Below are 23838 nucleotides of genomic sequence, written 5' to 3'. Positions count from 1 at the left end.
GAGTAGAGATAAGTGTGGACGCAATGATCATGACAATTTCCAAGGGATTGAATGGGAGAGGTGTTGACTAAAATGTTGTATGCGATCGAGTCTCCTGGTAGTAATGAATCAAGTGTTCTGCAATGGCAGTGGAACCAGCCACTAACCCCATCACATTGGGCCTGTCCAATATAAATCCACATCAGGGCATATTAGATGGGAAAATGCATTACCAGATGCAATGTGAGGACAAAGAATACCCGAAAACAGTGGTCGTAGCCAACAGTTCTGGACCGAAAGCAAGGAAGTCTTGTTTCAGCCTTGCTAAGCTGTTTAACAACAGCAATGTGTCCTGCGTACTACCGCCTGGCTTTTTCAGCGCGTTCTCGCAACCGGGCACTTCTTCGCACACCATCATGTCCACTGGTGCCCCGACGTTTCGATTTCGGGGCCCTGGACGAGGACTTGGACCCGCCGGATGATGTTGCCATATTCCCTTTTGGTTGCCTTCTGGGCTGTGGTGGCTGGGAGGGAACGCCCTCAAAGTCGATTGCCAGCTGAGGTTGAGCAGCGGATTCATTGTCAGTCCCATAGGAGCCAAAGAACGTGACGAGGTTATCGTATGAGAAATTTCGACCAATTCCTCCGAAATTTTTCCATAAAACTGCCTTTGGGGGCGGCATATCCCAACATGCGGGATTAGACATCAACCGGACTTTAGTCTTTCGCCAGGCTGTCTGGATTTCATCAAACCTCTGTTCTTGTCGCTTTTTGAGCAGAGCTAGGAATTCATCGTTGTTATTGGCAGTTTTTGCAACATCAGCGACGTCGAAGTGCCAAGCCTCTGGGTCTGAAATGGCGCACTTGAAGCTGTTGTATTCGTCATGTAGTGTGGTGAAAAGAACGTTGGAATCCTCATAGCCGACTTTCCCAGCTTCCCAGTGGAACTTTTCCTCCTTATCATACTTTTGGGGATGCAGATGCGGAGTATGATCCCGGAGATGAGTATCTTTAGTGCGCTGCCACCGTTTGGCCATAGTGGAAAGTAGTAAAGTGATTTCTCCTATTTTGGTGATGACTGCTCTGTTATGGGCAAGGTTGTCTGGCCCCTGGCACTACAATAAATGGCGGTGAACATCCGGACCGAATCAACATTGCAGAATTACAGTCCAAAAGTGTTAACACCCCCTCACCTACATATCTCGGTGCCGCCGTATTGTTAATGTTAATGGAATTCATCTAGGTATGTTTCTATGGCGATCTTCAACCAGAAGAAAATTATCGAATTAGGGGGTGCTAACAATTTTTTAACTGGCACTATAAATGGGGCTGAGGGCATCCATCTATTTATACACTGAAACCAGTTTTGGCGCCCCAGGCATGGGCATCACCCAGTCTTAGCCGCTCAAGTTCAAGAACTGACGTGGCCATCTATGACTATATTTAAACCCATTGGCTCTGATCCTCGCTCTACAATATGCAGGGGCAAGTTGGGCTGCGAAATATGCCGGGTTTATTTCCCTGAGCGCTCCACCGGCGCTTCAACCTTCCCGTATATCGAAGGATACATATATAAGTGTCCCACGGACGGTCATGGTCACGTCTATATGCTGCTTACGAGCAGCTTCTCACTCCCAGAATGTCACTCAATTCCAAGTCCCAACAGAAGCTTGGCCAGGCAGGCCGAAGTGAGGAGCCAAAAGAGAATGAAGTGGCTGCGTTGCCTTCAACGGAAATCGACCCCAGCTCATCCAAAGCTGATCCTAGCTCGACGAAAGCCTCGAAAGCCTCGAAAATTGATTCTAGCTCGACGGGAGTTGGTCCTAGCTCGACGAAAGCCTCGAAAGTTGAACCCAACTCGACCAGAGCTGATCATAGCTCGACGAAAGCCTCGAAGCTTGATTCCAGCTCGGAAGCAGCTGATACTAGCTTGACGAAACAAGCCCAGGCATCCCCGCCTCCCCCGGAAGCGAGTCGGGAGTATTCTTTGGACCTGGATTTCAGCATGCTACGTCTAGACTCGATCACGTCTAAGGAACCAGCGGCTAGGATAATACTTTACCCCAGGGTCCCAGAGCTCGATGTATCTCCATACAGAGGAGCGGGGTGCTATGATAACTGGGTTGAAGTCCAACTTGCCGATTGTCCAGAGGGAAGCGAATCGGCCAGAGTTCTCGTCGTGACCCCGAACTCTGAGGAAGTTGGATGCACTATTACCCATGACAGGGTGTCATTCCACCTGTACTTGGACCCTGACGAAGATCGTCTTATTTTCCAGAATGCCTGTACTTACCAAGCCCTGAACGTGCGGCTTGAAACGAAATCCGTTAAAGTTGGGCCTAAGGCTCCCGTCTTTTTATACAAAGGCTCCTGTGCTATCGAAGCCAGTGGGATAACCTTTGTGGAGTTCGAGATACTCCCACGGCCTTCATGGGAGATAGCTGCTAAACTAGCTACTAAACGGCCCGCGCCAGAATCCGACTCCCCATCGCCAAAAAGAGTGAAACGAGGAGAATCCACATGCCAAGCGACCAAACCTGCACGTGGTTTGCAGGCCGTTTTAGATGGCAATGCACTCGTGAGGCTTGGAAAGGGCGACACTATGTATATCGGAACCGACGACGAAAGGTATCGGCTCACACGGTACGGGACTATTGCAGAGCAGCCAAATTCATCTGTATGGCAGGCAGAGCACTCGGCTATACCAGGCGGGACTGTTGTGGTCAAGATAATTAGAACCACCGGCAGAAGTGAGGGGGACACACTCCAGGCTATTCGAGCTTGGATACATGAATCGGAGATCCACTCTTCTCTCAAGAGCCATGTATGTACTTTCGCCTTCACTATGATCTAAAACTGACACCTTCATCAGTCGGCGATACTTCGCATGCTCGGATCTGACGCCCGGTTTCACAGTATATATACTGAGCACATCGAAGCCAAATCACTGCTGTGTCAGCGGACCCCAGACCGCAACCATTTCATCGGGGATAACTCAGACACGCAGAAGATCCTGGCTGATATGGCCTCGGCGCTTGCTTTTGTCCATGACAGTAATATCGTTCATAACGATGTTAAGCCGGGAAATATTCTCTACAGCCCTAGTCGGGGTGCCGTTTTGATCGATTTCGGTCTCAGCTTCCGGGATGGCCATCCTTCCCCAGGAGGCGGCTCGCCGTGGTATCTGCCACCGGAGTTTACATTAGACTGGAACTACCGTGGGCTACCATCTGACATCTGGGCTTTGGGTATTGTCGGACTCTGGCTATTAGACCGCATTCCCTTGCCCGAAACAACACCGCGCTGGTCAATCTCGAACATACATCTGGCGCCCGATATGAAAGCCATCGATACGATGACCCAGTGGCTTGAGCTGGCCGAGAAAGCTCGGTCGAAGCTAGACCAAGAAGACCCAGTTAGTTGCATTGTTAGAGATCTACTTGAGCCGGACATGGTTGATCGGGTTGATGCTGCAACCCTGAACAAGCGGTTGGCGGAGGAAGGTTTACTTCAAGATGGGAAAGTTGAGTGAAGATATGTACATTTGCTGGTTCATGTATGAGTTCATGTGTGCTCGCGTTTTTGTTTGTTACCTCTCTTTTTGTCTGTTATACTGTTCTGTTTATTACCAGACTCATTTAGAATGGATCCGAGTCACTTCCCTTCGAGCACTGTTGAACAATGTGTAAATATCCCGAAAAGTGCTGTGCCAACATCCAACGACTACGTTCATGTTCAAGCCTTTACATTCTCATCCAGGCACGCCATCGGCTTCCCCTTCCGACAAAGCAGGCTAGCAGAGAAAACCGGCCACCTCTTCTTCTTAGCCACCTCGACAGCCTGATGACGAATATGATGCCGTCTCAAATGCAGAGAGTAAGGCTTCGACCGATCAGCAAACAACTGAAGATTCTCCTTCTCCCCATCCCCTAGCTTCTCTACAGCCTTGACAGTCCGCTCCTGCGAGAACGCAAACGAAGTACCAATAATCTTGAACTTCCGAGCCAGCTGATGGAGATCGGGAGAATGCCAATCATCAGAGACCCAAGAGGGTTTTGCATTCCAGGGCAGCCGTCTCTCCTTCTGAAACGCGCGCCACCATTCCTCGGTCGATAACCGGCCCTGTTCCCCACTAACAGCATGAATGCACCCACTCGTCTCCAGCGCCACATGGACCAGCGTCCGATCCACCACAACATCAACCGGGACCTCGTCGATCGTAGATTCCTGCTCTGGATTTTGACATCGTGTTGAGAGTCTGATTCGCCGGCCCGGGTGTAACATGTACTCTGCGGCACAGATTGTCGAAGGGGCTCCGTGCGAAGTTGCGAAACCGGGGTATGGGAACTTATCGGCTGGACCGAGGACAGACGGTCTGATTATTAGGACTTTGTCCATTTTGTTACGCTCGGCTGCCTTTTGCAGGACTAGTCGCTCGGCTAGGTGTTTGGCGTATGCGTATGGCCATGGGAAATTGTGCGCGTCGTATTCGTCTGATGAGCCCGTTTTCTGTACTGCGCTCCATGCTTCAAGTGCAATCTTGTAGTAATCTTCTTCCTCCCTGCCGAGGGGATATACTCTCTCGTCGACGGATACGTCGGTCGATTCGTTGGATTTCCATAGATGGGCGTTGGCATATGCAGTGGAGAAGCATACGTAGCGCTCAAGGTTGGGGAATTTCAGAGCATATTGCGTGAGACATATGCTTGGTGCTAGCACATTATATGCTAGTTCTCGCAGTGAATTTTGTAGTTGGGCTGATGCTGCGATGTGGATCACAATGTGTACTGTCCGTTTGAGCATCTGTATTGTCTCTTCTGGTAAACTCATTGTCGCGGTGTTTCCCAATTCGCCGTCAAGGATAGTCATCCGCTCGTTTTCGGTGAGGATTTGTGCGGCGGAGGGAGGAAGCATGTCGGACCATTTTGCTTTTGCTTTGCTGGTCAGTCAAGTTAGCAAGTGCGGTCTTGGCCTAGATATATTTTGATCACTTACTCGGCGCCACCTCGACATAACACATATACTCGTTTCGGAGACGACTGACTCAAAAGTCGGCAAAGAAGCGCAGTCCCAATGAAGCCTGTGCCTCCGGTAACGAATAGGGTCTTGCCATTATAGTAATCCCATATCATGATGAATCCATGCGAATGAATCGCCGCTACCCGCCTTCATGAGTAAAATGGGAATATGTAAGACCAAAGGATGTATGCAATGCTGTAAGATTGTACGAAGGGGCTCCAGGTGGGTCTACGGGCAATATAAAGCATGTTAACATACAACAAGTCTATTGGATCTCATCGCTAGACGCTCGATGATGGCAATGAACTCCGGTTTCGGGCACATGCAGACAGATCTGCAGGTAAGATGGGGCGGCAGCTGTGTGACCCATCACACTAGGATAGAGCTGGGGACCAGCCATTCGGATTATTTCAGGTAGCGAAGTTATTGACCTGGACAGAGAGTACCTAAACGATGATGTATCTTCAAAGTTGGAAAAATAGCGGGAACTTGGGTTAGAAGTCAGTACTCGATAAGATGAAAATAATGCAATGTGATCAGCATGTCGATCTATCTTGAATATTGAAATATCTATCGAATCAGCCTCGCTTAAACAAGACTCATAAGAAAAGGGGTGAGATTTGAGTTTGGCTGTGAATCAATGAATCAATACACACCGCTTCATGCAACGGGCCACGCATCCATATATTGCGTATGCATTATGTTGCACACCTGTACTCCGTACAGAGTACAGAGTACAGAGTGTCCAGAAGTGTACTCGCCAAGTCCTAAACTCGAGCTAACTCATGCGGAACAGGTTGCAGTCATATCCGATACATTTATCTCCCGGGCCGAGCCCTAGTGGATCATCCACAGCCAAGCAACAGTCAAGATGTTGATATCCGAGTCTAATCCCTCTTTATAGCTAGTGCTATTGCTCTCCCTTAACAAACCATCCAACCCAGTCTAGCCCTTTTACCCAATTGTTGCAGAGGGACACAATGTGATAATGTGACGAACAGCAAGGGAGGCCCCTTGAACAACGCACCTATATTGTAGAGCAGTGAGAGATGCCCTCGGCGTAAAAGTATATTCTGTGACATCTTTATTGGCCTTAACACGTAGCCAAATAAGAGTCCAACATCCTACGGAGTACTTATATTAGAATAACCTGGCATTCGTGCCTTACAGCCAAACACCGCAGTTTGATATTTCTGCAAACGTCAACTCATAACATGCGATTGGTATAGAGTCACCTGCCGGTGCATCTCCAATCTCCTTTAGACAATCGCTGCTATTGGTTTTCGGCAATTGCGAGCGACAGGTAGGCCTATGTGGGCCAAATGTATCATACAACATTCCAGTGGTAATGTCTGCCATGGTGCAAAATTCCTAATGGAGTATGCCAACAAGCTCATTCGAGGAGATCCACAAGGCGGGCATTCCATAGGGCAATTATGTGGGGATGGACGTCAAAGTTGGGATAAACATACTTCATACAGTTATCAACATATTTTATTTTGTGATGGCCTTCTCCTGACCCTTTTATTTCATATAACATGCTAGGTTGATTTCACATAGCACAGTTTTGCGGCTCTTCTTATTTACTACCTTTCCTAAAATCCATTTTAATTATCTCAATCCTGTAAATATGAAGCCAGGTCCACTCGATATGGGCTATGCCCGACCCCTCGAGTTCACTCTCTCAGTCGTCGTGAGGACCAATCCCAGCCCGCTCGACTTTCAGTTCGCTTCTGATACCCTCCTCTTACAATGGCCTGTACTGAACTTGCGAATGGACCCGTTGGTAAGTACTCAGCAACATCGATAACCGCGCGAAGCCTAACACTGAACAGAAAACCAAATTCTTGGATCCAAAAGACCCTGGTGATCTGACCGAGGTATGGGAGGGGAAAACTCTTGAACAAGAACTCAGCGACATTGTCTCAGTTTCTTCCGAGCCGGACTCCCCACAACTGTTTGACTCCGCGGCACTCGACAAGGCGTTGGATTTCGGGTATGGAATGGTGCATGCATGGAGGCAGCGAGTATTCTCCATTCGAACGGTATTCTTGACCGATGCCTGCATAATCGGGTTCAAGTTTCTGCAGCCCCTCTGCGATGCAAATGGTAATTGATTATTTAGAGATCAACAAAGCAGTAGAGCTGACATTGTGCTTATAGGCGCCCATCAAATAGTCCAGGCGTATTGCACCCTCCTCAGGGGAGAGAATATTACCCACACTGACCATACCAGGCCGCCCCTGTCCCTGAAATCAGAAGTACTCGAAAAGTGTGCCGAGAAGGTTGAGTCTCATCAGATCGCAGATCTGCACGAACATTCAATGTGTCGCACTTGGGTAGCCGGAATCGGGGCACTCGGGAAGCAGATCGGACGGAATATATGCTATCCTTCAGCGAGACGGATCAGCAAGACCTTGTTGATCCCCCGGAGGCAAATCCAGAGCTGGTTAGAAGAGGCCGAGAGTGACAAGGCCAAGGTAACTGAGCATGATCTCGTGGCAGCTTTTATCTACAAGGTAAGGAGTGTCACCCTTTGTTCGATTTGCCCAAACTTGAAGAAGCTCACTGAGACCATATCCAGGCTTCTTTACATCCACCAATTGCCCACAGCTTCGGCCTAGCCATCGATATCTCAAATCAGGTCCAGTCCAAAGCAACCCTCTACAACCCCTGGTACATGATGCCTGTACCGGACCCAATACCAACAAGTGAATACAATTCTCCTTCCTTGATTCGACTCGCAACACACATCCGGCGCGCGATTCACGAGGGCCAGCAGCCAGAATGCATCGGAGAGATCGTTGATCAGCACAAGAGCCCGAAGAATAACCCCATGATTCCGAAGTCATACGGTGGCCGAGCGGCTCAACCGCGCATCGCTTCTTGGAAAAACCTGCCGCTTTATGATCTCGATATCCAAGGTGAAAGGCCGCTCTTTGTACAGGGTAGTGTTGACTACTGTGGACTTTTGCGTGAGACTAAAACTCACTTGGATGATTTGCTGGTGACGTGGAAAGCACGGGGTTGGGGAGGGGAGGATGGGGGTTATTGGGTTCATGGGAGACTGCCTGAGGCTGTTTGGAGGCGTATGATGGATGACTTGAACTGCTGATGTTGGCTTTCTTTCTTTTTCTCCATACGACTGGAGCGTGTGTCTACCTAGATATCGTGTTGTAAAGTATATCTTTATATCTTTAATACCAAATAATTCCATGTTTTGACATGCTAACCTTTATTATTATTGACAAAGGACGAGGTTGCCAACCCAAGAGACTGACATCTTCTACTTGCTATTTGAATTTAACCATGAGTGTTAAACATGTCAGATAGGAATCTAAGTATCCTACGATCACACGCTAAAGGGGCAATTGGGGTATCCCCGCACAAGATGGCGCTTGCGCGCAATAGTCAAGTCCACGCGACCTTATCGCATCGGCTTTTGCTCTCGGGAGATCGTCGCGACTCTCTTTATACTGGAATGGTGGGGAGATATGAGGATGTGCTCAAATGCATTTGCTGATACCTGGGATCAGTTTCTTTACTGGTATATCTTCCAATCCGCTGAGCTGAACAGCTTCAAAACAAACCAGATGTCCCCTCCCGCTACAAAACGAGCCTGCGATCAATGTCACACCCTGAAGGAAAAATGTCGACGACCGAGTACAACGACGTCATGCGAGCGATGCGACCGCTTAAACCAGACCTGCCAAACGACGCGGAATCTCGCGAGACCGGGGCGAAAGCCACGCGACGCAAGAAACCTATCCTATAATCTTCCAACTTCATTCCTCAGCTCGGTCACCCGCAGCGCAAAGACCCTCGATCTATCTTCATGCAAGAACACCCCCTATCCCGATCTCTACCTCCCAATCGACAAAGGCCTAGCCAGCAACCCAGCCCTATTCCCCGAACTAGACCAATGGGAAAGGCACTTCCTCAATCTTATGAAAGACATCGTCGCACCATCCCCACTAGACAAATTCCTAATCGGACCAAGCTTCCACGAGTCAAACCACCGTCTCTTCGTGCAGAACCTGCTCCGCCCCGCCCCAACATCTATATTGAAACACGCCACAGTCGCCTGTGCCGCCGTGCTTCTTGGAGACCAAGATGCGCAGTACACGAAGACAAGCGTCGAAGTCGGACACCGGCGGGCTGCACTCGCTATCTCGGGACTGCGGTCGTTGCAGATATTCAAGGAGCAGGATCTGGTTACTGCGCTCGTGCTCGGCGTGTCTATAGTGACGTTCGCTATGCATGTTGCCGATGGCCAGCCGGTGCTTATATCGCGTTATACGTTGACACTTGTCAAGCCGGTGTATCAGACTATCCTGGGGATGGATCCTGGTGTTATGGATTTGTTGATGTGTTTGGTTAGTACGGAAACTTCGGAGTGTCTGCTTCGGTCTGAGATCCCGACTATCCGGGTCGGTGAACGGGATCGTTGTAATGTTGTTGATCGGTATCTTGGGCTTAGCTCGTCGCTTTTTGCCCAGCTATATGATATCTGCGAGGCTGGTCATTTGATGAAAGTCACTGGTGGAAGAATGGATTTTGAAATGGTTGAACGATTGGACGCGATACAGGATTCCCTGGAGAAATGGCAACCCTCATCACCGCCGGATTCTATTGAACGATTTACTCAGCCTGAGATTGTGGCAATGCTCGCTCAGGCCAAGATCCTCCGTCTTGCGGCTTTAATTATTGTGCATCGGCTACGCTATCCCTATGGGCAACGCGACAAGGAAGCATTGCAAATTTCCAATGTTATTACTGCGGAGATCGACATGGTCCTGAAATTTACAGGGCGTCCAATACCATGCACGGCAATTGCATATATGGTTGCATGCTTTGAGATCACTGGAACTGAAGCGCGGGCAGCAGTCGCTGACAAGATCCATGAAGTTGTGACTTTCTCCAGGCAATCGCAGCTTCAAGTTATGCGCACCCTATCCTTAGCATGGGATGCGAGGGATGGCGGGAACCAGATCTACTGGTTCAATATAGGTAATTATGTACGCAAGACATCTTGCACATAAACCCATGTATAACGTTCTAGTCTAGAAATTGTGCTATTCTTCCAATATTTGGCCACGAAGCAGAAGTTCATTTATATCCCATCATTGCAGCCCATGTTAGCCGAGTCTGCTCGTCATGAATCTCTGGCCTTTCGATGAAAAAGAAGCTCTTCCCTGAGACGTGAAGAGCGCGGGAATGCATCTCATCACCAGCGACACGCATCCCTTTGGCATCTACCATATCCTCCCCAGACAATAGCTGCGATACTACGCCAGTTACAACATCCATAGGAATGAATATTCTGCGAGGGAAGACCGCCTGAAACTCCTCAATGGCGAGGAGGGGCGTTTCCACTACCCCGGGACACAGAGCATTGACCCGGATTCCTTCTTCCCAAAGGCGCTCTCCAACAGAGCGAGTGAATCCAATGAGCGCATCTAGAAATTGGTTAGCCAAACCCTGTCGATTAATTCGGCTTGTTTATTTTCGACCAACGTTTAGTACTAGAATACACCGGGGTTAGCATGCATGGGTATAGTCCCCCAATACTGGACGTGAGTATCAGATTCCTCTGCCCTTTCGTTGCCTTCGGAGAGCGACGGAAATAATGCATCGCAAGATAACTGGTATATAGAGCGCCGTTCACGTTGATATCGACAAGTTCGGAACCCGGCTCGGGCGGGATGCCAGTCTCAGATTCAGCGAAGAAATCGGTGTTGTCTGCTCTACCGGCGTTCGCGAAGACGAAGTCTATTTGACCAGTGGCATTGAAGACCTGGTCGAATACAGTGGCTAGTTGTTGGTAATTGCGCACGTCGGCTTGGTAGAACGTGACATTGGAGAGGGAGGCTGCTGCTTCTTGGCCTCGCTCTTCGTTGCTGCCGATAACGTTGACCTGCCAGTTGCCGGTCTGGCTTAGATGCTTGGCGACTGCGAGGCCGATTCCGCTGGCTGTAAGGGTTAGTCAATGGACGATCAGACCTCGGGAGAATTGTGGAAAAGTACATACTGCCGCCGGTGATAAGAGCGACCTTGGCCATTTTCGACTGCGATCGAACAATGATAATTCTGTGAAAGAACCTTGCGCAGCGGTTTGGTGGGGGCAATTCTTTTCTCATTTCCTTCACATTTCTTTCATCGATCGTGTGGCTTGACGCTAATCGACGACATCTAGAGCTTCGCTTCTCTTGATTGGAAGGGCTCATGTCCAGTCTGCTTACTATCGGAGTCAACAATTGGCCCGGAAGGATATTCACCACTTTGCCGTAGACCCATAGTGGAGACCGATGGAGCAAAACATTGCCGACATCCAATTATGCTACATGGTTGGGCACTTGGAAAGGGCTGGGACGAGGATGCCCTGCTGTGGAGTCCTGAGTCATGGAGGGGAAAGTTATGTCTTGAGAATGACTGGCGGCTCTCAAACGTGATCTCGTCGCCCTTGTTTATAAAGCTGCAGGTCGGAGGAATCACGACTGCAAGTATGTGCTCAACACTCGCAGTTCAGGTGAACCTTGTCCCGGGGAATTGAGGCTATAACCGGAACTTTTTGTTCGAATGGCCCTGCCCTATGTTGAAAGTTTGTGTACCTTGCTTGTAGCGTGGATAGTCTCGGAAATGCTAACTGCTTTGGTATTCTTGCTGCGTTTAGAGCCAATTAGGTTGGTCTAGTACGTCAGGGCGATCAAAATACATATACACTTGGGGTATTGCAAGCCCATTGGTAGGGGATGTTATACTTCGCTTCAAACTTAATTGAGGGCATAGGGCGATAGAGCGGCAAGGGAGAGCAGAGAGATCGAAGATACAAGATGCCTAGTGGATCTTCCAATGACGTACCCTATAAAGACTCGGGGTAGATGTTCTAATCTCCGATACAGCCCCTTACGAAGATCAGGAATCATCAGTGCCTGAGCCCATGTGGATGACGTTTCCCGGCAATTAAGCTATGGATTATATTGCTATTATACTGCACAAACTGTAAGCTATTGAACAATTCCAATTAAGATTGCATTAACCATTGCATTTATGCATTTGTGTGCGACTGTCCAGGAAAAGCAAGTAGAGACCATCAATCGAGGTGGGATCGAAATGCAACGGAAATGCAATCCGGTACAATCCGACTGCATGAGACATGTGAACCTCGTAATGCATGACAAAGATGCTGTCAAGTGGATCGAATATACCGGCTAAATTCCACTAACTTCCACCATGTGGGCTGCAATTGGATGTGTCTGCTGTCCGATGGACATATCATATCGGGCCAACCCCGGACCTCAACTGTTTGTGGATCTGCCAAAACGGCAACTCCAAAAGAGTATTTGATGACCTGCATCGCTTCAAATTATTGGATGATCATGGCGCTTTCGGCGTTCTTTTTACTAAGTTGTGCGTTGTATGGAGTACATCTGGAGACACCTGTCAGTGGATTGAGATTGTCCGTCTATGTTGTATCTATCCATTTCGAATTATTCTCCTAGGGCCGAAAACTCTACTTCAGTTTATCTATGATCTTCTCTATAGAATTCTTTAACTATTGTTGATCCCTTGCTTGGAAGATAGGGATGAGTTCCCGGTTTTGTTAATCTGCCGTGAGAACTTGACTGCAAAGCAATGAACAATCATATCTGTATATTTCCACTAGTTACCTCAGTGAAAAGCAATGTGCCACATATTGTCATTTCAACAAGTCCTATCCACCGAGTTCTCGGGAAAAATGACTTGCAATGAAGTGGACCTCACAAGTGTCAGATCCAACCTTGAAAATCTGATATGTCCACTTTCCCAAGATGATACGTCGGGAAAGGGTTCCTGTGCTTTTATATCATTGGTTAAATCTCTACGGCCAAGGCACACAATGCTCTGTAAGTTTATGATCTGACGGGCCGTTGATTTCCAGCATCTTGCTTTTTTCTCAAGGCAAAATAGTCCCATAATGCAATCTGTAATCGTTCGCATTGGACCATGCCTTGGCTGAACTGCCATCTGCATCTAAACCATGCCCTGTCATCGATGTGATCGGTAAACCTTTCATATCATCTTTGCAGTACTTTTGTGGATTCTCAAAAGATATGACAGATCCAGGCTACATACATAGATGCGGTCCCCTCCCCCTTCCTCCCCCCCCTTCCTCATCTCCTCCAAGTATATTAAAGACCCAAAACACGGCTCTCAATGATTCCAAATCATTCAAGCCAACAACTTTCTTTCCTTTAATTTTACCTCGTTGTTGGTGTTGATCCCCACCCTGCCTGTGATGTCTTCCCCAGAACCCTCCTCCACTCCCACGTGGACGCCAGGTGACTTCGAACACCCGAATCAAGACCTACGCCGGTCGATGATTATTGCGTTAGTGTTCGCTTACACCTTGTCGACTCTCGCCGTGGGGTTGAGACTCTTGGCAAGGAAAGTGACCGGGAGCCAGCTTTTCATGGACGACTATTTGATTATGGTTGCCCTGTTCTTCAAATATGCATGCTCCAGTGGAGTCGTTGTTCGTAAGTGATGTCGGATACTCCATCAGACAACTCGATACTAACACCGATATTAGTCCTGTTCAATGGAATGGGGTCCCACATCACAATGATCCCAGCGAAGAATCTCGTGGTCTACTTCCAAGTACGTAACAACCTCAGCCCTATGAAAGTACCACGCATTGACTCCAAGTAGCTCGGATTTGCCAACAACTTCATCTACACTGGCTGCATCGCGTTCATTAAATACTCGATTCTGGCGCTGTACAAGCGACTCTTTGCAGTCCGACACATGACAATTGCAGTGAACATCATGTTTGGATTCGTCACTCTTTGGGTTGTGGGTGTATACGTTGCCGGTGCTCTTCTGTGCATTCCAACCAAAAAGTTCTGGGACCAGTCGGTTGAAGGAGCCTGTCTTGACCCAGCCAAATTCTACTATGGCTTGCAGATCCCCAACATCCTCTCCGACCTCATTCTCCTGGTCATGCCCATGAGAGTCGTATGGACATTACCGATTCCAAAGTCCCAGAAGGCACTTCTTTCCGGAGTCTTCCTCGTCGGTGGCCTGTATGTTTGATACTTTTCGTTCGTGCTGCAGTGGAAAAGGTACTAACATTCCTGTCTAGAACTTTGATTTTCGATATCTTCCGCCTCAATGCCATGATCCGACTGGTCGAGCTAGGTCCTGATATTACCTGTAAGTATCGTGCTAATATTCCCTTCAATCTCCTGATCTATATGGCTAACTTCTCCAGACAACCAAGTTCCCGTCATTGTGTGGACATGTATCGAAGCAGCCGTCGGAATCACCGCTGCTTGTCTCCCGAACCTCCGCCCTCTGTTCAAGATGGGTCATCGCAACTTCTGGTCTCAACTCAGTTCCTCCAACAACGTATCGGAGATTTCCGAAAGGACGCTTGTGGGCTCGGCCAATCCTGGATGCACTGTCACTTCCACCATCACTTCCAACCATAAGAGAAGTGGCTCCTACGCGGTTCGGCAGACTTTTGAAATGCCTCCGTATGAAGACTACAGGGATGAGAAAGCGGTGGAGAGGGTTTAAGTCTGCGGACCTTTTTGAAGAATGAAGCGGCTCCGTGTGGATTGCACATGATCGGGGGGAGTCAGGCGAAATAGGAAAATTTTGGCACACTCATTTATATTCTTCTTTGTGATACCTTGATACTGTACAACTTTAGTCTTTTCTTTATATACTTCTATGAGCTTATCTCAAAATATTATATACCATTTCTTAATGCCACAGTATGTTTCTTCCGTCATAACCTACTCTCCTCTATCTTACAGGGTTGACATGTTCATGGCATATCCCGTCGATAAGAGCCTTCATCCAGGCAACTAATTTAGTTCAGGATGTGCTATTACGGAAAACTAGCCCCGCATTATGTGATTTGATCCCTCTTGCCATAGCCACTGAGATTATACCCCTCGGATCTTCTCGTACTCAGGCAAAGCCCATCTGACCATCCATTCACATTCAAGAATCTGCTTCGCAGAAGAGCGGTCCTCAGGCCTGAATTCAAGCATCGACTTCAGCATCTTGAAGATAGCCTCCCTCTCAGCCGGTTCAATGAGCGGCATCTTTTTCCTCTGTCGAGGCTCCTGTATATCTTTCTCAAATCTGACCTCCCACGACCGGTGCGGGTTCCCTTCCCGATTGATTGGCGTCCCATCTTCCGCGAATTTACCATGTCGTCCCTCCCATTTGTACCACCATTCTACGGGTAGTATACCGAGGGCATCAACTTGCTCGCAAGTAATGCTATCTGCGGTCGCAAACATGCCGTCAAAAAGCGAGTTCTGACCTATTATTTCCCATAAAGAGCATCCGAGTGACCAGATATCTGATGGGAAGGATAGAGGCTTATGTGGCTCAAAGCGAGCCTCTGGTGGACGTCCTACAAGCGGAGTGTGTGATTCGAATCTCTTCTGCTTGGTAGGGGAGAAGGCCTCGCCGAAATCGGCGAGTAGGATTTTTGCTTCTGGGAGTTCGGTTTTATCACTTGCTTCGCCAAGCCACATTGGCAAAACGGCGCGTGATGGGATATTTCGTGGGAGTGGTTGCCCATCGAAACGTCTAATTGCTTCAAATGCCGGTTCTCCGTACTTTTTATACAATTCCTCCAAGCGGAGTTGGCTTAGGTCGAAGGGCAACTGGAGGAGAACATTTCCATAATGAAGATCCCCGTGGACGAATCCCTGGGAATGGACGTAATCAACGGCAAGAACCAGCTGTGCTGACAAGGCCCGAGCAACCTCCAATTGGAAAAGGCGGTTGTATGAGGCGTCTTTTGCCTCGGAGAGACTCATTCTTGCAGGTGCGGTCACGTAACAAGGGTGCGTACCATTCGGTCCTTGAATCTCAAATCTATCTATCATTAAAGGTATCATTGTCTTTCCTAAGCTGGTGCTTGAGCTTTGTTGTGAGCTGGAAAGGTCGGAAACGACGCTGAATTCTAGCGGGTTCGAATCTGCGGTGCACACTTTGATAGCGACGTATCTGTTATGTTTTTGATCTCGGGCCAGCCAGATCGTCGAGTATGTGCCGTGGCCAAGTTTGTGAACCACTTGATAGCGACTGTGAATATGGTCGCCGATCGTTATGGGGTGGTAGCCCCCCGCGCGATAGCTTTCTAGTTTTTCCACTTCTTCGATGGGCTCATAAATGTGACGCATGGAATCATCACCCTGAGTGTGAGACCTGCGAGAAGCAATGCAGGAAAAGTCGCGGAATTGAGTGTGGTAATGCTGAGTTCGTCGGGCTTTGCAATGAAAAAGCAAAAAACGCGCCCGGAAAGGCTGAAATGGGGTTGGAATCAGATTCCTCATGGTACAGCTACTCTGAAGCTGGATTTCACGTGAAAACAATTATTACAAGGGTGGGAGACGAGCCTGTCTCAGCTGGTCGGCGCGTCGATAGATCTGGGCTTGTTGACAGGGGCGCCGGTGAGCCTGGTCTGATCGACGACCGTTAGGGTTATCTGATTTGAGGTACCTCCTGGAGGCTGACGGTAGGGTTGACTCGTATGTTAACAACTGGCAGTGTCGGGGTGTGTGAAAATCTCAGTGAGCTGCTCGGGGCGAGTAACTACCGTATGCTCCAGGGGTCGCCCCCGAGGTCCGGGAGCCGATCACTTCCCGCGGTCCACCCCTACAACACAGTTTCAATAGACACAGGGAATCCCAACTGGTATATTCTAGTAAGTAATATCTAAACAGTCCGATGGCTAAGCTGATTTGCCGCCATTTTCCTATAACTCGGCGCCGTGGCAATTCTAGCCTTCTTACCCCAGACCAGAAGTGGGATAGGGATCAACAGAGTCAGAAACGCGATCATTGCAAGCAGAATATGCAAGTCACGCATGCCCATCCCATTAACCCAAGGCGTTAACGCAAACAGTACAATAACCGAGAAGATGTTGCGCATAAAAATCACTCCGATTAATGCGTCACCAATGATCTAGAAGCCAACAAGTTAGAAAGAGAGCCTAAGAACTTGAAGAAATAGGTACTCACGTCTTGGTAGCAATCCATGAGATATGAAAGCGTGATACCGCTAATGGAAGCAAGAGAAAATCCAAAGAAGCCGAATCCAACAGCGAGCAGAGCCCAATGTGCACCCTATAAAGTGTTAAACCCGTTCAACTTCATGTCTTGAATGCATACTCACATAGGCAAGACCCAACCCGAACATAAGTATTCCCCCAGGACCAATAATGGCAATAGGCAGAGCAAGCCAAAGACGCATCTCCGGTTCGTAAATACCGCCATTGCGCTTGGATAACCACAGAATAGATTTATCGCTCAAATGTCCACCAAAGGGGAAACCAAGAAGAGCGCCAACAAATGGAGCCACATTCATCAGCCCAACCCCAACAGCATCGAAGTTGTAAGGCGGTATAATCATGTAAGACGCCTGCAGCGACGTCATGATCGCGAACCAGCTCAGCACAGAACCATACGTGATAGCCGCATACGAAACCGCCGGGAAGGTAAAGAGCGCCACGATAGGCTGATAGAAATGCGGCCACAGCGCTTCATCAGTGGGGGTCACCAAGGCCATGCGCTGGAAATAGGTCTTCATCTGAATATTTGGGTTGGTATGTACGCAACTAGCGACCGTCTCATCGGCGCTCTTTGCATCTGCTACGTCGCCATCTTTGTGTGATTTGGACAGTTCAACCGTGTCTTGTGCATCCGCGGTAACCTCGCGACCATCCATAACGGGGACGTATTTCGATTCCTCGAAAAGGAATATGACACAGAGTAGTGTGACCCCGAAGAAAATCACACACCACCACCACATCCACCTCCACCCTTGTGCCACCACGATGTATCCCGATGCCACGGGACCAAGAAAGGCACCTGCAGACTGGACTATGACGTACCAGCCGTTCATGGTGGCGTGCTGGTGCACGAAGAACATGTCTGCGATGGTAATCTGCACGACGATCTCGCTGATTGCGCCGCCGATGCCGGATATCGCGCCGCTGCCCATTAGATCGCCGATGGTGGTCATTTTCGCTTGCCAGATGCATGCAGCGAACTGTAGGGCTACGCTGAGTATGTAGATTGGTCGTCGGCCGTATTTGTGGACTAGGGGCATGAAGAATATGCAGCCTACGGCGAGACCGCCGTAGTTGGTGGCTGCGTTGGCGTTTAGTATGTCAACTGTGAAGTTGAGTTCGTTTCCCATTGGGCCCCATGCTGTGAAGCCAATGTCGAGTTGCACGAAGGTCCATAGTACGAAGAAGCTGACTAGAGTGAAGTTGAGGGCTTTGCGAGCTTTGGACCAATTAAGGGGATCGTTGGGGTCTGCCGATGGGGTGGGGAATAGGACCAGTTGGTCTCTAGATTGGTGGACTGATGGTGTAAGTCAATGTTGAATTTGTATTGTAGTATCGTACTTACTATCTTCTAGCCTGACTGTCCCTGGAGCCCAAATGGTCTCATCTTGGTGAGTGTCGTTCTCCATAGTTGAGAGTTGGATGAAGGGAAGGGTGAACCTGAGCACAGCATGGCCATGATCCGTTTATTTAAGGAATCCAATTGCGGACATTTGCCCGCAGCCTTATCAAGTTCCAATGTATGCGGGGAAACTCCAAGTATACTTCCCATGTGGCCCTGATACTCAAACTGGTCGAATCAGGACGCATAAAACATGCCGGCTTGGCAGACTTCCCCCGCTGATCTGATGATCTTTCACTCTTATAGTCCTCTAACTCCAGCCGTTACAGGTATCTTTGACTCTGTCGATCGCCCTGTCAAGCTAGCCTCTAGCTGCAAAACGTCTAGTTTCAACCTGAGACACTGATAAGAGAACAACGATTGACTACAACTACAACTCCGTACACCGAGCAGACATTCAAGCAACATCCATTCAAAGCAAACTAATGAAAAAACTAGTCAAGTGACCAAATATAAGCACGAAACATCTCTCGACTATAGTCACTCCATGGATAAACCGTAAGATCAAAGTCCGGCTTCAACATTCTCCGATTTCTCTCCGTCAATCGAAACCCATCCTCAAGCTCATCATTACAACAAGCACACTGAGCCGTACAATGACCCCAACCCTTCCTCCTCATCGCATCAGGTGGACTCTCACAACATTTGCACTGACGACCACAGCACCCCCCGCGCCTGGCACAATCCTGACGCAACCACTCACTCTTGAGATACCACTGCGGCTCCTTCCGAATCCACTCATATCCACTCTTGATAGGTCCAACGGGACAACCCGCTAGGAGGGTATCGTATATCCGCTCGAGGCGCACATACTCGTGGTCCAGGGCAATCAGCTCTTCGATGAAATCCGGCAGGGCGGCTCTGGCTGATTCGGAGCCGGCGTGGTATTTATGGATATACTTCTTGAGGAAGTTTTCGCGCTGGGTGATTTCGCGCAGACGCTCTTCTGTTTCGATGATCGATTGTGCCCAGCGAGATAGGACCTCCCAGTCTGTCTCCCACCATATATGTCGCTTACCGCGGATGATCTGCCAGTTGATCCATCTGCTAGAGGCCCCTGCGACGTCTTGTATGTAGTTGAGGACCTCCTCAAGTGCTGGGAGTCGGATTTGCTTGACTGGGTTCTTCATCTTGGGTTGCTGTTCTGGAAATGCATATGGGAGGCCGGTTTGAGGTTATTTGAAAGGGTAGACATGTTACATCACTTTTTATCATCCGATCAGTTGATATTGTGAATATGCTTTGCGTGTCCGTGGTGGAACATTGGCGATATAGTTTATTCCCGAAAAGTTTGGCAGAATAAACAACAGCCAAATTGGGCTATCCCGATGTACGGCAGTGTATGTTGTATAGCCGCAAGTGCGCCATACCGTACCCCGCCAGCGGAACATTTCTGAAAGCTAGTATGGGGATGTGTGTTTTATTGACTATAGAAGTTGAGATATGGAGGGTTATATATAGAAAAGTTCCCTTTTATAGACTAAGCCTTATAGCCCTTTCCTAGTATGTACCTAATAAACTAAGAGGAAGGAAATATCTATATGACTAGACACCCTAATAAAAGTACCGAAGGAGACTACTAAAACAGACCACTGAAGACTTATATAAAAAGACTTAGAAGATTATAGCCAACATTCAAAGAATTTCATCAAGTGAGAGAAGGTCGATAAGAGGGGAAGAAGTCCCGAGCTAATCAAATGCATCCCGAGGTCGGACTTGCTCCATCGGCCTTGGTGGGGTGTTGGCTATAATTTCAGATAACAGTAGCCATTTTATCCCTAAGTATTTCACAGATTGAAATTCTTGACACAGTCAGAGTCACCAGCCCAACATGTCCCATGATACGCCAAAGCGCCGAGTGTTGGTGATCGGATCAGGTGGTGTGGGGACAATGGTCAGCGTCGCCCTCGAGAGATCTGGACAGGCGTCTGTCACTGCTGTTCTCCGATCCAATTATGAACAAGTTGTCCAGAATGGATTCGAAATCGAATCGATCGACCACGGGAAATTATCATCCTGGAGACCAAGTGCAAGTATGTAACCCTTGAAACGTTCCAAGTCGAAAAAAACAGCTAGTTAGTATAGTCCTGTAAGTCCAAAGCTAACACATAAGTAGTCCTCAATGCTGTCCCCCTAGCAGATCCCAACACCCCATTTGACTATGTGATTGTCACGATGAAGAACATCCCCGAAGTGAACAACATCCCCAAGATCATAGCACCAGCCATAACCCCAGAGCATACAGCAATCGTGCTATTCCAAAACGGTCTGTATATCGAGCCACCAATAATCGCGGCATTCCCCACGAACGTGGTATTATCAGCGCCGACATTCCTCGGCGCACACGAACACAACGGACACGTGGTACACGACGACCACGACTATTTCCACGTCGGCGCATTCCACAACCCAACCGTGGATTCAGCATTCGAGCGCGCCAAGCTCGAAGAGTTCGCGACAATCTATAACGGAAGCAAAGTCGTCGATGCGAACGTCGTCGATGATATCGTCTTCTATCGCTGGCGGAAGGTGATCTGGAATGGGATTTTCAATCCCATGTGCGCTATCACTCAGCTTGACAGTGCTGCAGTGAGGCGGTTCGGCGGCGAACATGGCTTGATTAGACCCGGTATGGCGGAGATGGCGGCTATTGCTAAGGCGGATGGTTATGACCTCGGGCCTGGTATTGTGGATGAGATGATCGATGTTACTCCGATCGAGTTGTCTTTCCGGCCTAGTATGTTGGTGGACGTGGATAAGGGGAATCCTATGGAGGTGGAGGTCATTCTGGGGAATGCTTTGCGTGTTGCAAGGGCGAAGGGTGTGCAGACACCGGTCTTGGATAGTACCTACCGGTTTCTGAAGCTCACTCAGGCACGACTGCTGGCTGCAAGAGGGTTGCTTGTTGAGCCGAAGGAAGTGCCAAAAGTAGATCTGATATAGTGATCTGTCTAGACCTGTTTGGGTCACCCATGTGTCGCCAGGGATCTTGAGTGAGTCGGAACTGGGAAGGGTAAATTCGGGGCTCTTCAGACCGAAAAGAAAAAGCTGAGAGTTGCCGATGATTTTCACTGTTGAATCAAAGTAGTACTGTTGGTGATTAACTACTTTAAGTCAAGTGGCAGTCCCTAAGGCAATCACAACGCAAGCATGTGTCGTCCAGGTCTGTGTCGCCCATAGGTCTGACCTCCGGAGGCCAACTCGAGAATATTGGAAGAAACATGCTATATCCACAACAATACTTCTATTGCAAACCTTGGGCTTGTCTGTATCCTTGGTCATGAATCGTCTGCAGTCCACAGCTATGCACGGGCTTCCCCTAGCAGATCCTGCGCATTATCCAACAAAATTCGTTGTGTTGTTTCCGATCCAAATAGACCCTGTAGTCCATCATCCACTCTTTTAGCCAGAGACTCCGCCAGCCTGGCAGGGGTGTAGGGAAAATCACTCCCATACAGCAATCTGGACGAATCAACGAGCCGTAGAAGACCATGAATCTGATCGGGAAATGGCACACCCGCAAGATCAAAATAGAAACGCGTCTGCAACAGCTGTTTGATCTTCTCCCCACTAATCCCATCCCCTGCACCAGGAACCATGGACGAGAACTCCGCGATCCTCTCCATAATCGGAGGGAAAGTCGCACCACAATGACCGACCACGAAAGTAATCCCAGGGCATCGGTCCACAGTCCCAGAAGTAAGCAGACTCATAAGCGCCCGGGTCGAATCGAACATGAACTCCATAATCGGCGCTGCGACACCAGGGAGAGGTGTCACCTTCTCGAGGAAGTCATCATGCCGGATAAGACAGGTTGTCGGATGAAAGAAGACGATGGTTTTTCGCTCACTCAATTTGTCAAAGACACGACTAAAGCGCTGATCGCCCGGGTAGAGGCCGTGCGAATTGGTCAGGATCTGGAACCCCACTGCGCCAAGGTGGTCTAGTGCATAGTCTATTTCTGCAAGGGAGCCTTCCACGTCTGGGAGGGGGAGAGATGCGAAGAAGAGGAAGTGGGCTGGGTGATCGGCGCAGGTTTTGGACATGTCGATGTTGGCGTGGCGAGTTACAGATCGGCCTTCTTCATCGTTTCCCGGGGTTAGGTGGGTTGCTGGGGAGGACATGCTCAGAACTGATTTCTTGATCTTTAGCTGATTCATTAGTTTGATGTGTGCTTCGGCGCTCCATTGCTGGATTTTATTATGTTTAGCATGGAAACTTGATGCGTCGTTCAGGTTCAGAAGGACTCACTGGGATTGCGGGCATTCCATCTGGGTGGCCTCGGCCTGCGAAGTCGCTCTGCAGGCAATACTCGCGATATGAGCGTGGCACGCAATGGGTGTGAACATCGATTCTCTCCATTTTGGATCCCCGAATGGGTATGAAGTATGTCCGGGAGAATTGTGGGTGATATTGATGAGCTTATGTGTCCCTGGAACTGAGAATTGGTAGTCCTGCATCTGTGGACGTAACTCGCTTGTAAAAAGAGGTCACCGCTATTTCATAGTTAGCCTAAAAGAAGGTAATTCTCACGAGGTTTTCGTGACAAAGCCAGGGTTGTGGTCATTGCATTGCCTATACATACACTGAAAGTCGGCGAACCGAATATGAAGTGCGTGTGCACGAAAAACCATTCCGAATTGTTGCCCAATGGCCTCTTGAAAACGTCTTTCGGCTCCTGTCTCATCAACTCCGACCGAGTCCCAGTCCCAGAGTCTGCGTGTTGAACATAGGGGAGGTCCTCGCAAACCGAGACTTCGTTTGCTTTTGGACTGCTGGCCCCAAGGAGTACTTGATGGTCGCATTACTCCAGTTCTGGTTGTTGGTGTTTCTGACGTCCAGACAGAAACTGGCCCAATCGTTCAACTTTTCTCGTTATATAAGGCCTTGGGGGGCACTGGATATTGTCAGAAAACTGCTAACGAGTATAGTAAAGGTCCCACAGCTCTGAATTTGATCATACAAATTTGACAGGAGAGGGGAGAGATGAAAAAGAGAGAAGAGAGGGAAGAAGGGATCTCTTAAAGCCGCCATAAACACAGGTCAGCTGAATAGCGCCTGTGGAAGACAAACGAAGTATGAAGGGCAATACAATTCGTTCTTCTTCTTCTTCTTCTTCTTCTTCTTCCTCTTCTTCTTCTCTCGTCGCTTACTTGTCAGTCTCCTTTAACTCTTGTTACATCCTTCCACCATCTCTACTACTTCAGACCCAAATAGTTCGCATAAGTTTTCTCCCATGGTCCTTTTAGAAGTCTACTCGGGTACACTTTCAGATGTCTGGTACATCTCCTCCTGCTTTGTTTGTTAGGCAGATAGCAGAATAGGGCCAAAAAAGGCTCAATTTGCCAAAGCGACT

General features: G+C 48.7%; 12 protein-coding genes across 12 annotated transcripts; 5 read left to right on the top strand and 7 right to left on the bottom strand.

The window, feature by feature from the left end:
- Positions 1-338: 338 nt before the first annotated feature.
- N7525_010889 (uncharacterized protein) lies at positions 339-1016 on the bottom strand (the record flags this gene model as incomplete). Its single annotated transcript, XM_061215266.1, has 1 exon — positions 339-1016. One exon carries the CDS (start codon positions 1014-1016, stop codon positions 339-341), a length of 678 nt encoding a protein of 225 aa, XP_061067778.1.
- A 602-nt stretch (positions 1017-1618) lies between these two features.
- N7525_010888 (uncharacterized protein) lies at positions 1619-3511 on the top strand (the record flags this gene model as incomplete). Its single annotated transcript, XM_002561128.2, has 2 exons — positions 1619-2803; positions 2852-3511. The coding sequence occupies 2 exons, from the start codon at positions 1619-1621 to the stop codon at positions 3509-3511; spliced, it is 1845 nt and encodes a 614-aa protein (XP_002561174.2).
- Positions 3512-3714: 203 nt separating this feature from the next.
- Positions 3715-5111, bottom strand: N7525_010887 (uncharacterized protein; the record flags this gene model as incomplete). Its single annotated transcript, XM_002561129.2, has 2 exons — positions 3715-4918; positions 4975-5111. The coding sequence occupies 2 exons, from the start codon at positions 5109-5111 to the stop codon at positions 3715-3717; spliced, it is 1341 nt and encodes a 446-aa protein (XP_002561175.2).
- A 1517-nt stretch (positions 5112-6628) lies between these two features.
- Positions 6629-8113, top strand: N7525_010886 (uncharacterized protein; the record flags this gene model as incomplete). The annotated part of the gene is made up of 4 exons (XM_061215265.1): positions 6629-6784; positions 6834-7107; positions 7162-7517; positions 7583-8113. 4 exons carry the CDS (start codon positions 6629-6631, stop codon positions 8111-8113), a joined length of 1317 nt encoding a protein of 438 aa, XP_061067777.1.
- Positions 8114-8498: 385 nt separating this feature from the next.
- Positions 8499-10040, top strand: N7525_010885 (Zn(II)2Cys6 transcription factor; the record flags this gene model as incomplete). Its single annotated transcript, XM_061215264.1, has 1 exon — positions 8499-10040. The coding sequence occupies one exon, from the start codon at positions 8499-8501 to the stop codon at positions 10038-10040; it is 1542 nt and encodes a 513-aa protein (XP_061067776.1).
- A 67-nt stretch (positions 10041-10107) lies between these two features.
- Positions 10108-11060, bottom strand: N7525_010884 (uncharacterized protein; the record flags this gene model as incomplete). The annotated part of the gene is made up of 3 exons (XM_002561132.2): positions 10108-10457; positions 10516-10971; positions 11030-11060. The coding sequence occupies 3 exons, from the start codon at positions 11058-11060 to the stop codon at positions 10108-10110; spliced, it is 837 nt and encodes a 278-aa protein (XP_002561178.2).
- Positions 11061-13276: 2216 nt separating this feature from the next.
- On the top strand, positions 13277-14559 carry N7525_010883 (uncharacterized protein; the record flags this gene model as incomplete). The annotated part of the gene is made up of 5 exons (XM_061215263.1): positions 13277-13517; positions 13571-13638; positions 13690-14063; positions 14123-14193; positions 14252-14559. 5 exons carry the CDS (start codon positions 13277-13279, stop codon positions 14557-14559), a joined length of 1062 nt encoding a protein of 353 aa, XP_061067775.1.
- A 374-nt stretch (positions 14560-14933) lies between these two features.
- On the bottom strand, positions 14934-15824 carry N7525_010882 (uncharacterized protein; the record flags this gene model as incomplete). The annotated part of the gene is made up of 1 exon (XM_002561134.2): positions 14934-15824. One exon carries the CDS (start codon positions 15822-15824, stop codon positions 14934-14936), a length of 891 nt encoding a protein of 296 aa, XP_002561180.2.
- A 901-nt stretch (positions 15825-16725) lies between these two features.
- Positions 16726-18489, bottom strand: N7525_010881 (uncharacterized protein; the record flags this gene model as incomplete). The annotated part of the gene is made up of 4 exons (XM_061215262.1): positions 16726-16974; positions 17031-17135; positions 17185-18377; positions 18426-18489. 4 exons carry the CDS (start codon positions 18487-18489, stop codon positions 16726-16728), a joined length of 1611 nt encoding a protein of 536 aa, XP_061067774.1.
- A 629-nt stretch (positions 18490-19118) lies between these two features.
- N7525_010880 (uncharacterized protein) lies at positions 19119-19612 on the bottom strand (the record flags this gene model as incomplete). The annotated part of the gene is made up of 2 exons (XM_061215261.1): positions 19119-19132; positions 19186-19612. 2 exons carry the CDS (start codon positions 19610-19612, stop codon positions 19119-19121), a joined length of 441 nt encoding a protein of 146 aa, XP_061067773.1.
- A 701-nt stretch (positions 19613-20313) lies between these two features.
- On the top strand, positions 20314-21425 carry N7525_010879 (ketopantoate reductase family protein; the record flags this gene model as incomplete). The annotated part of the gene is made up of 2 exons (XM_002561137.2): positions 20314-20515; positions 20599-21425. The coding sequence occupies 2 exons, from the start codon at positions 20314-20316 to the stop codon at positions 21423-21425; spliced, it is 1029 nt and encodes a 342-aa protein (XP_002561183.2).
- A 359-nt stretch (positions 21426-21784) lies between these two features.
- Positions 21785-22844, bottom strand: N7525_010878 (amidohydrolase family protein; the record flags this gene model as incomplete). The annotated part of the gene is made up of 2 exons (XM_002561138.2): positions 21785-22672; positions 22734-22844. 2 exons carry the CDS (start codon positions 22842-22844, stop codon positions 21785-21787), a joined length of 999 nt encoding a protein of 332 aa, XP_002561184.2.
- Positions 22845-23838: the final 994 nt, after the last annotated feature.

This window comes from Penicillium rubens (assembly GCF_028828025.1).
Source record: "Penicillium rubens strain IBT 27055 chromosome Unknown utg000004l_segment0_segment0, whole genome shotgun sequence".
Lineage (NCBI taxonomy): Eukaryota > Fungi > Ascomycota > Eurotiomycetes > Eurotiales > Aspergillaceae > Penicillium > Penicillium rubens.
The sequence above is the reverse complement of the archived record's forward strand: the minus strand, read 5'-3'. Positions and strand labels throughout refer to the sequence as shown.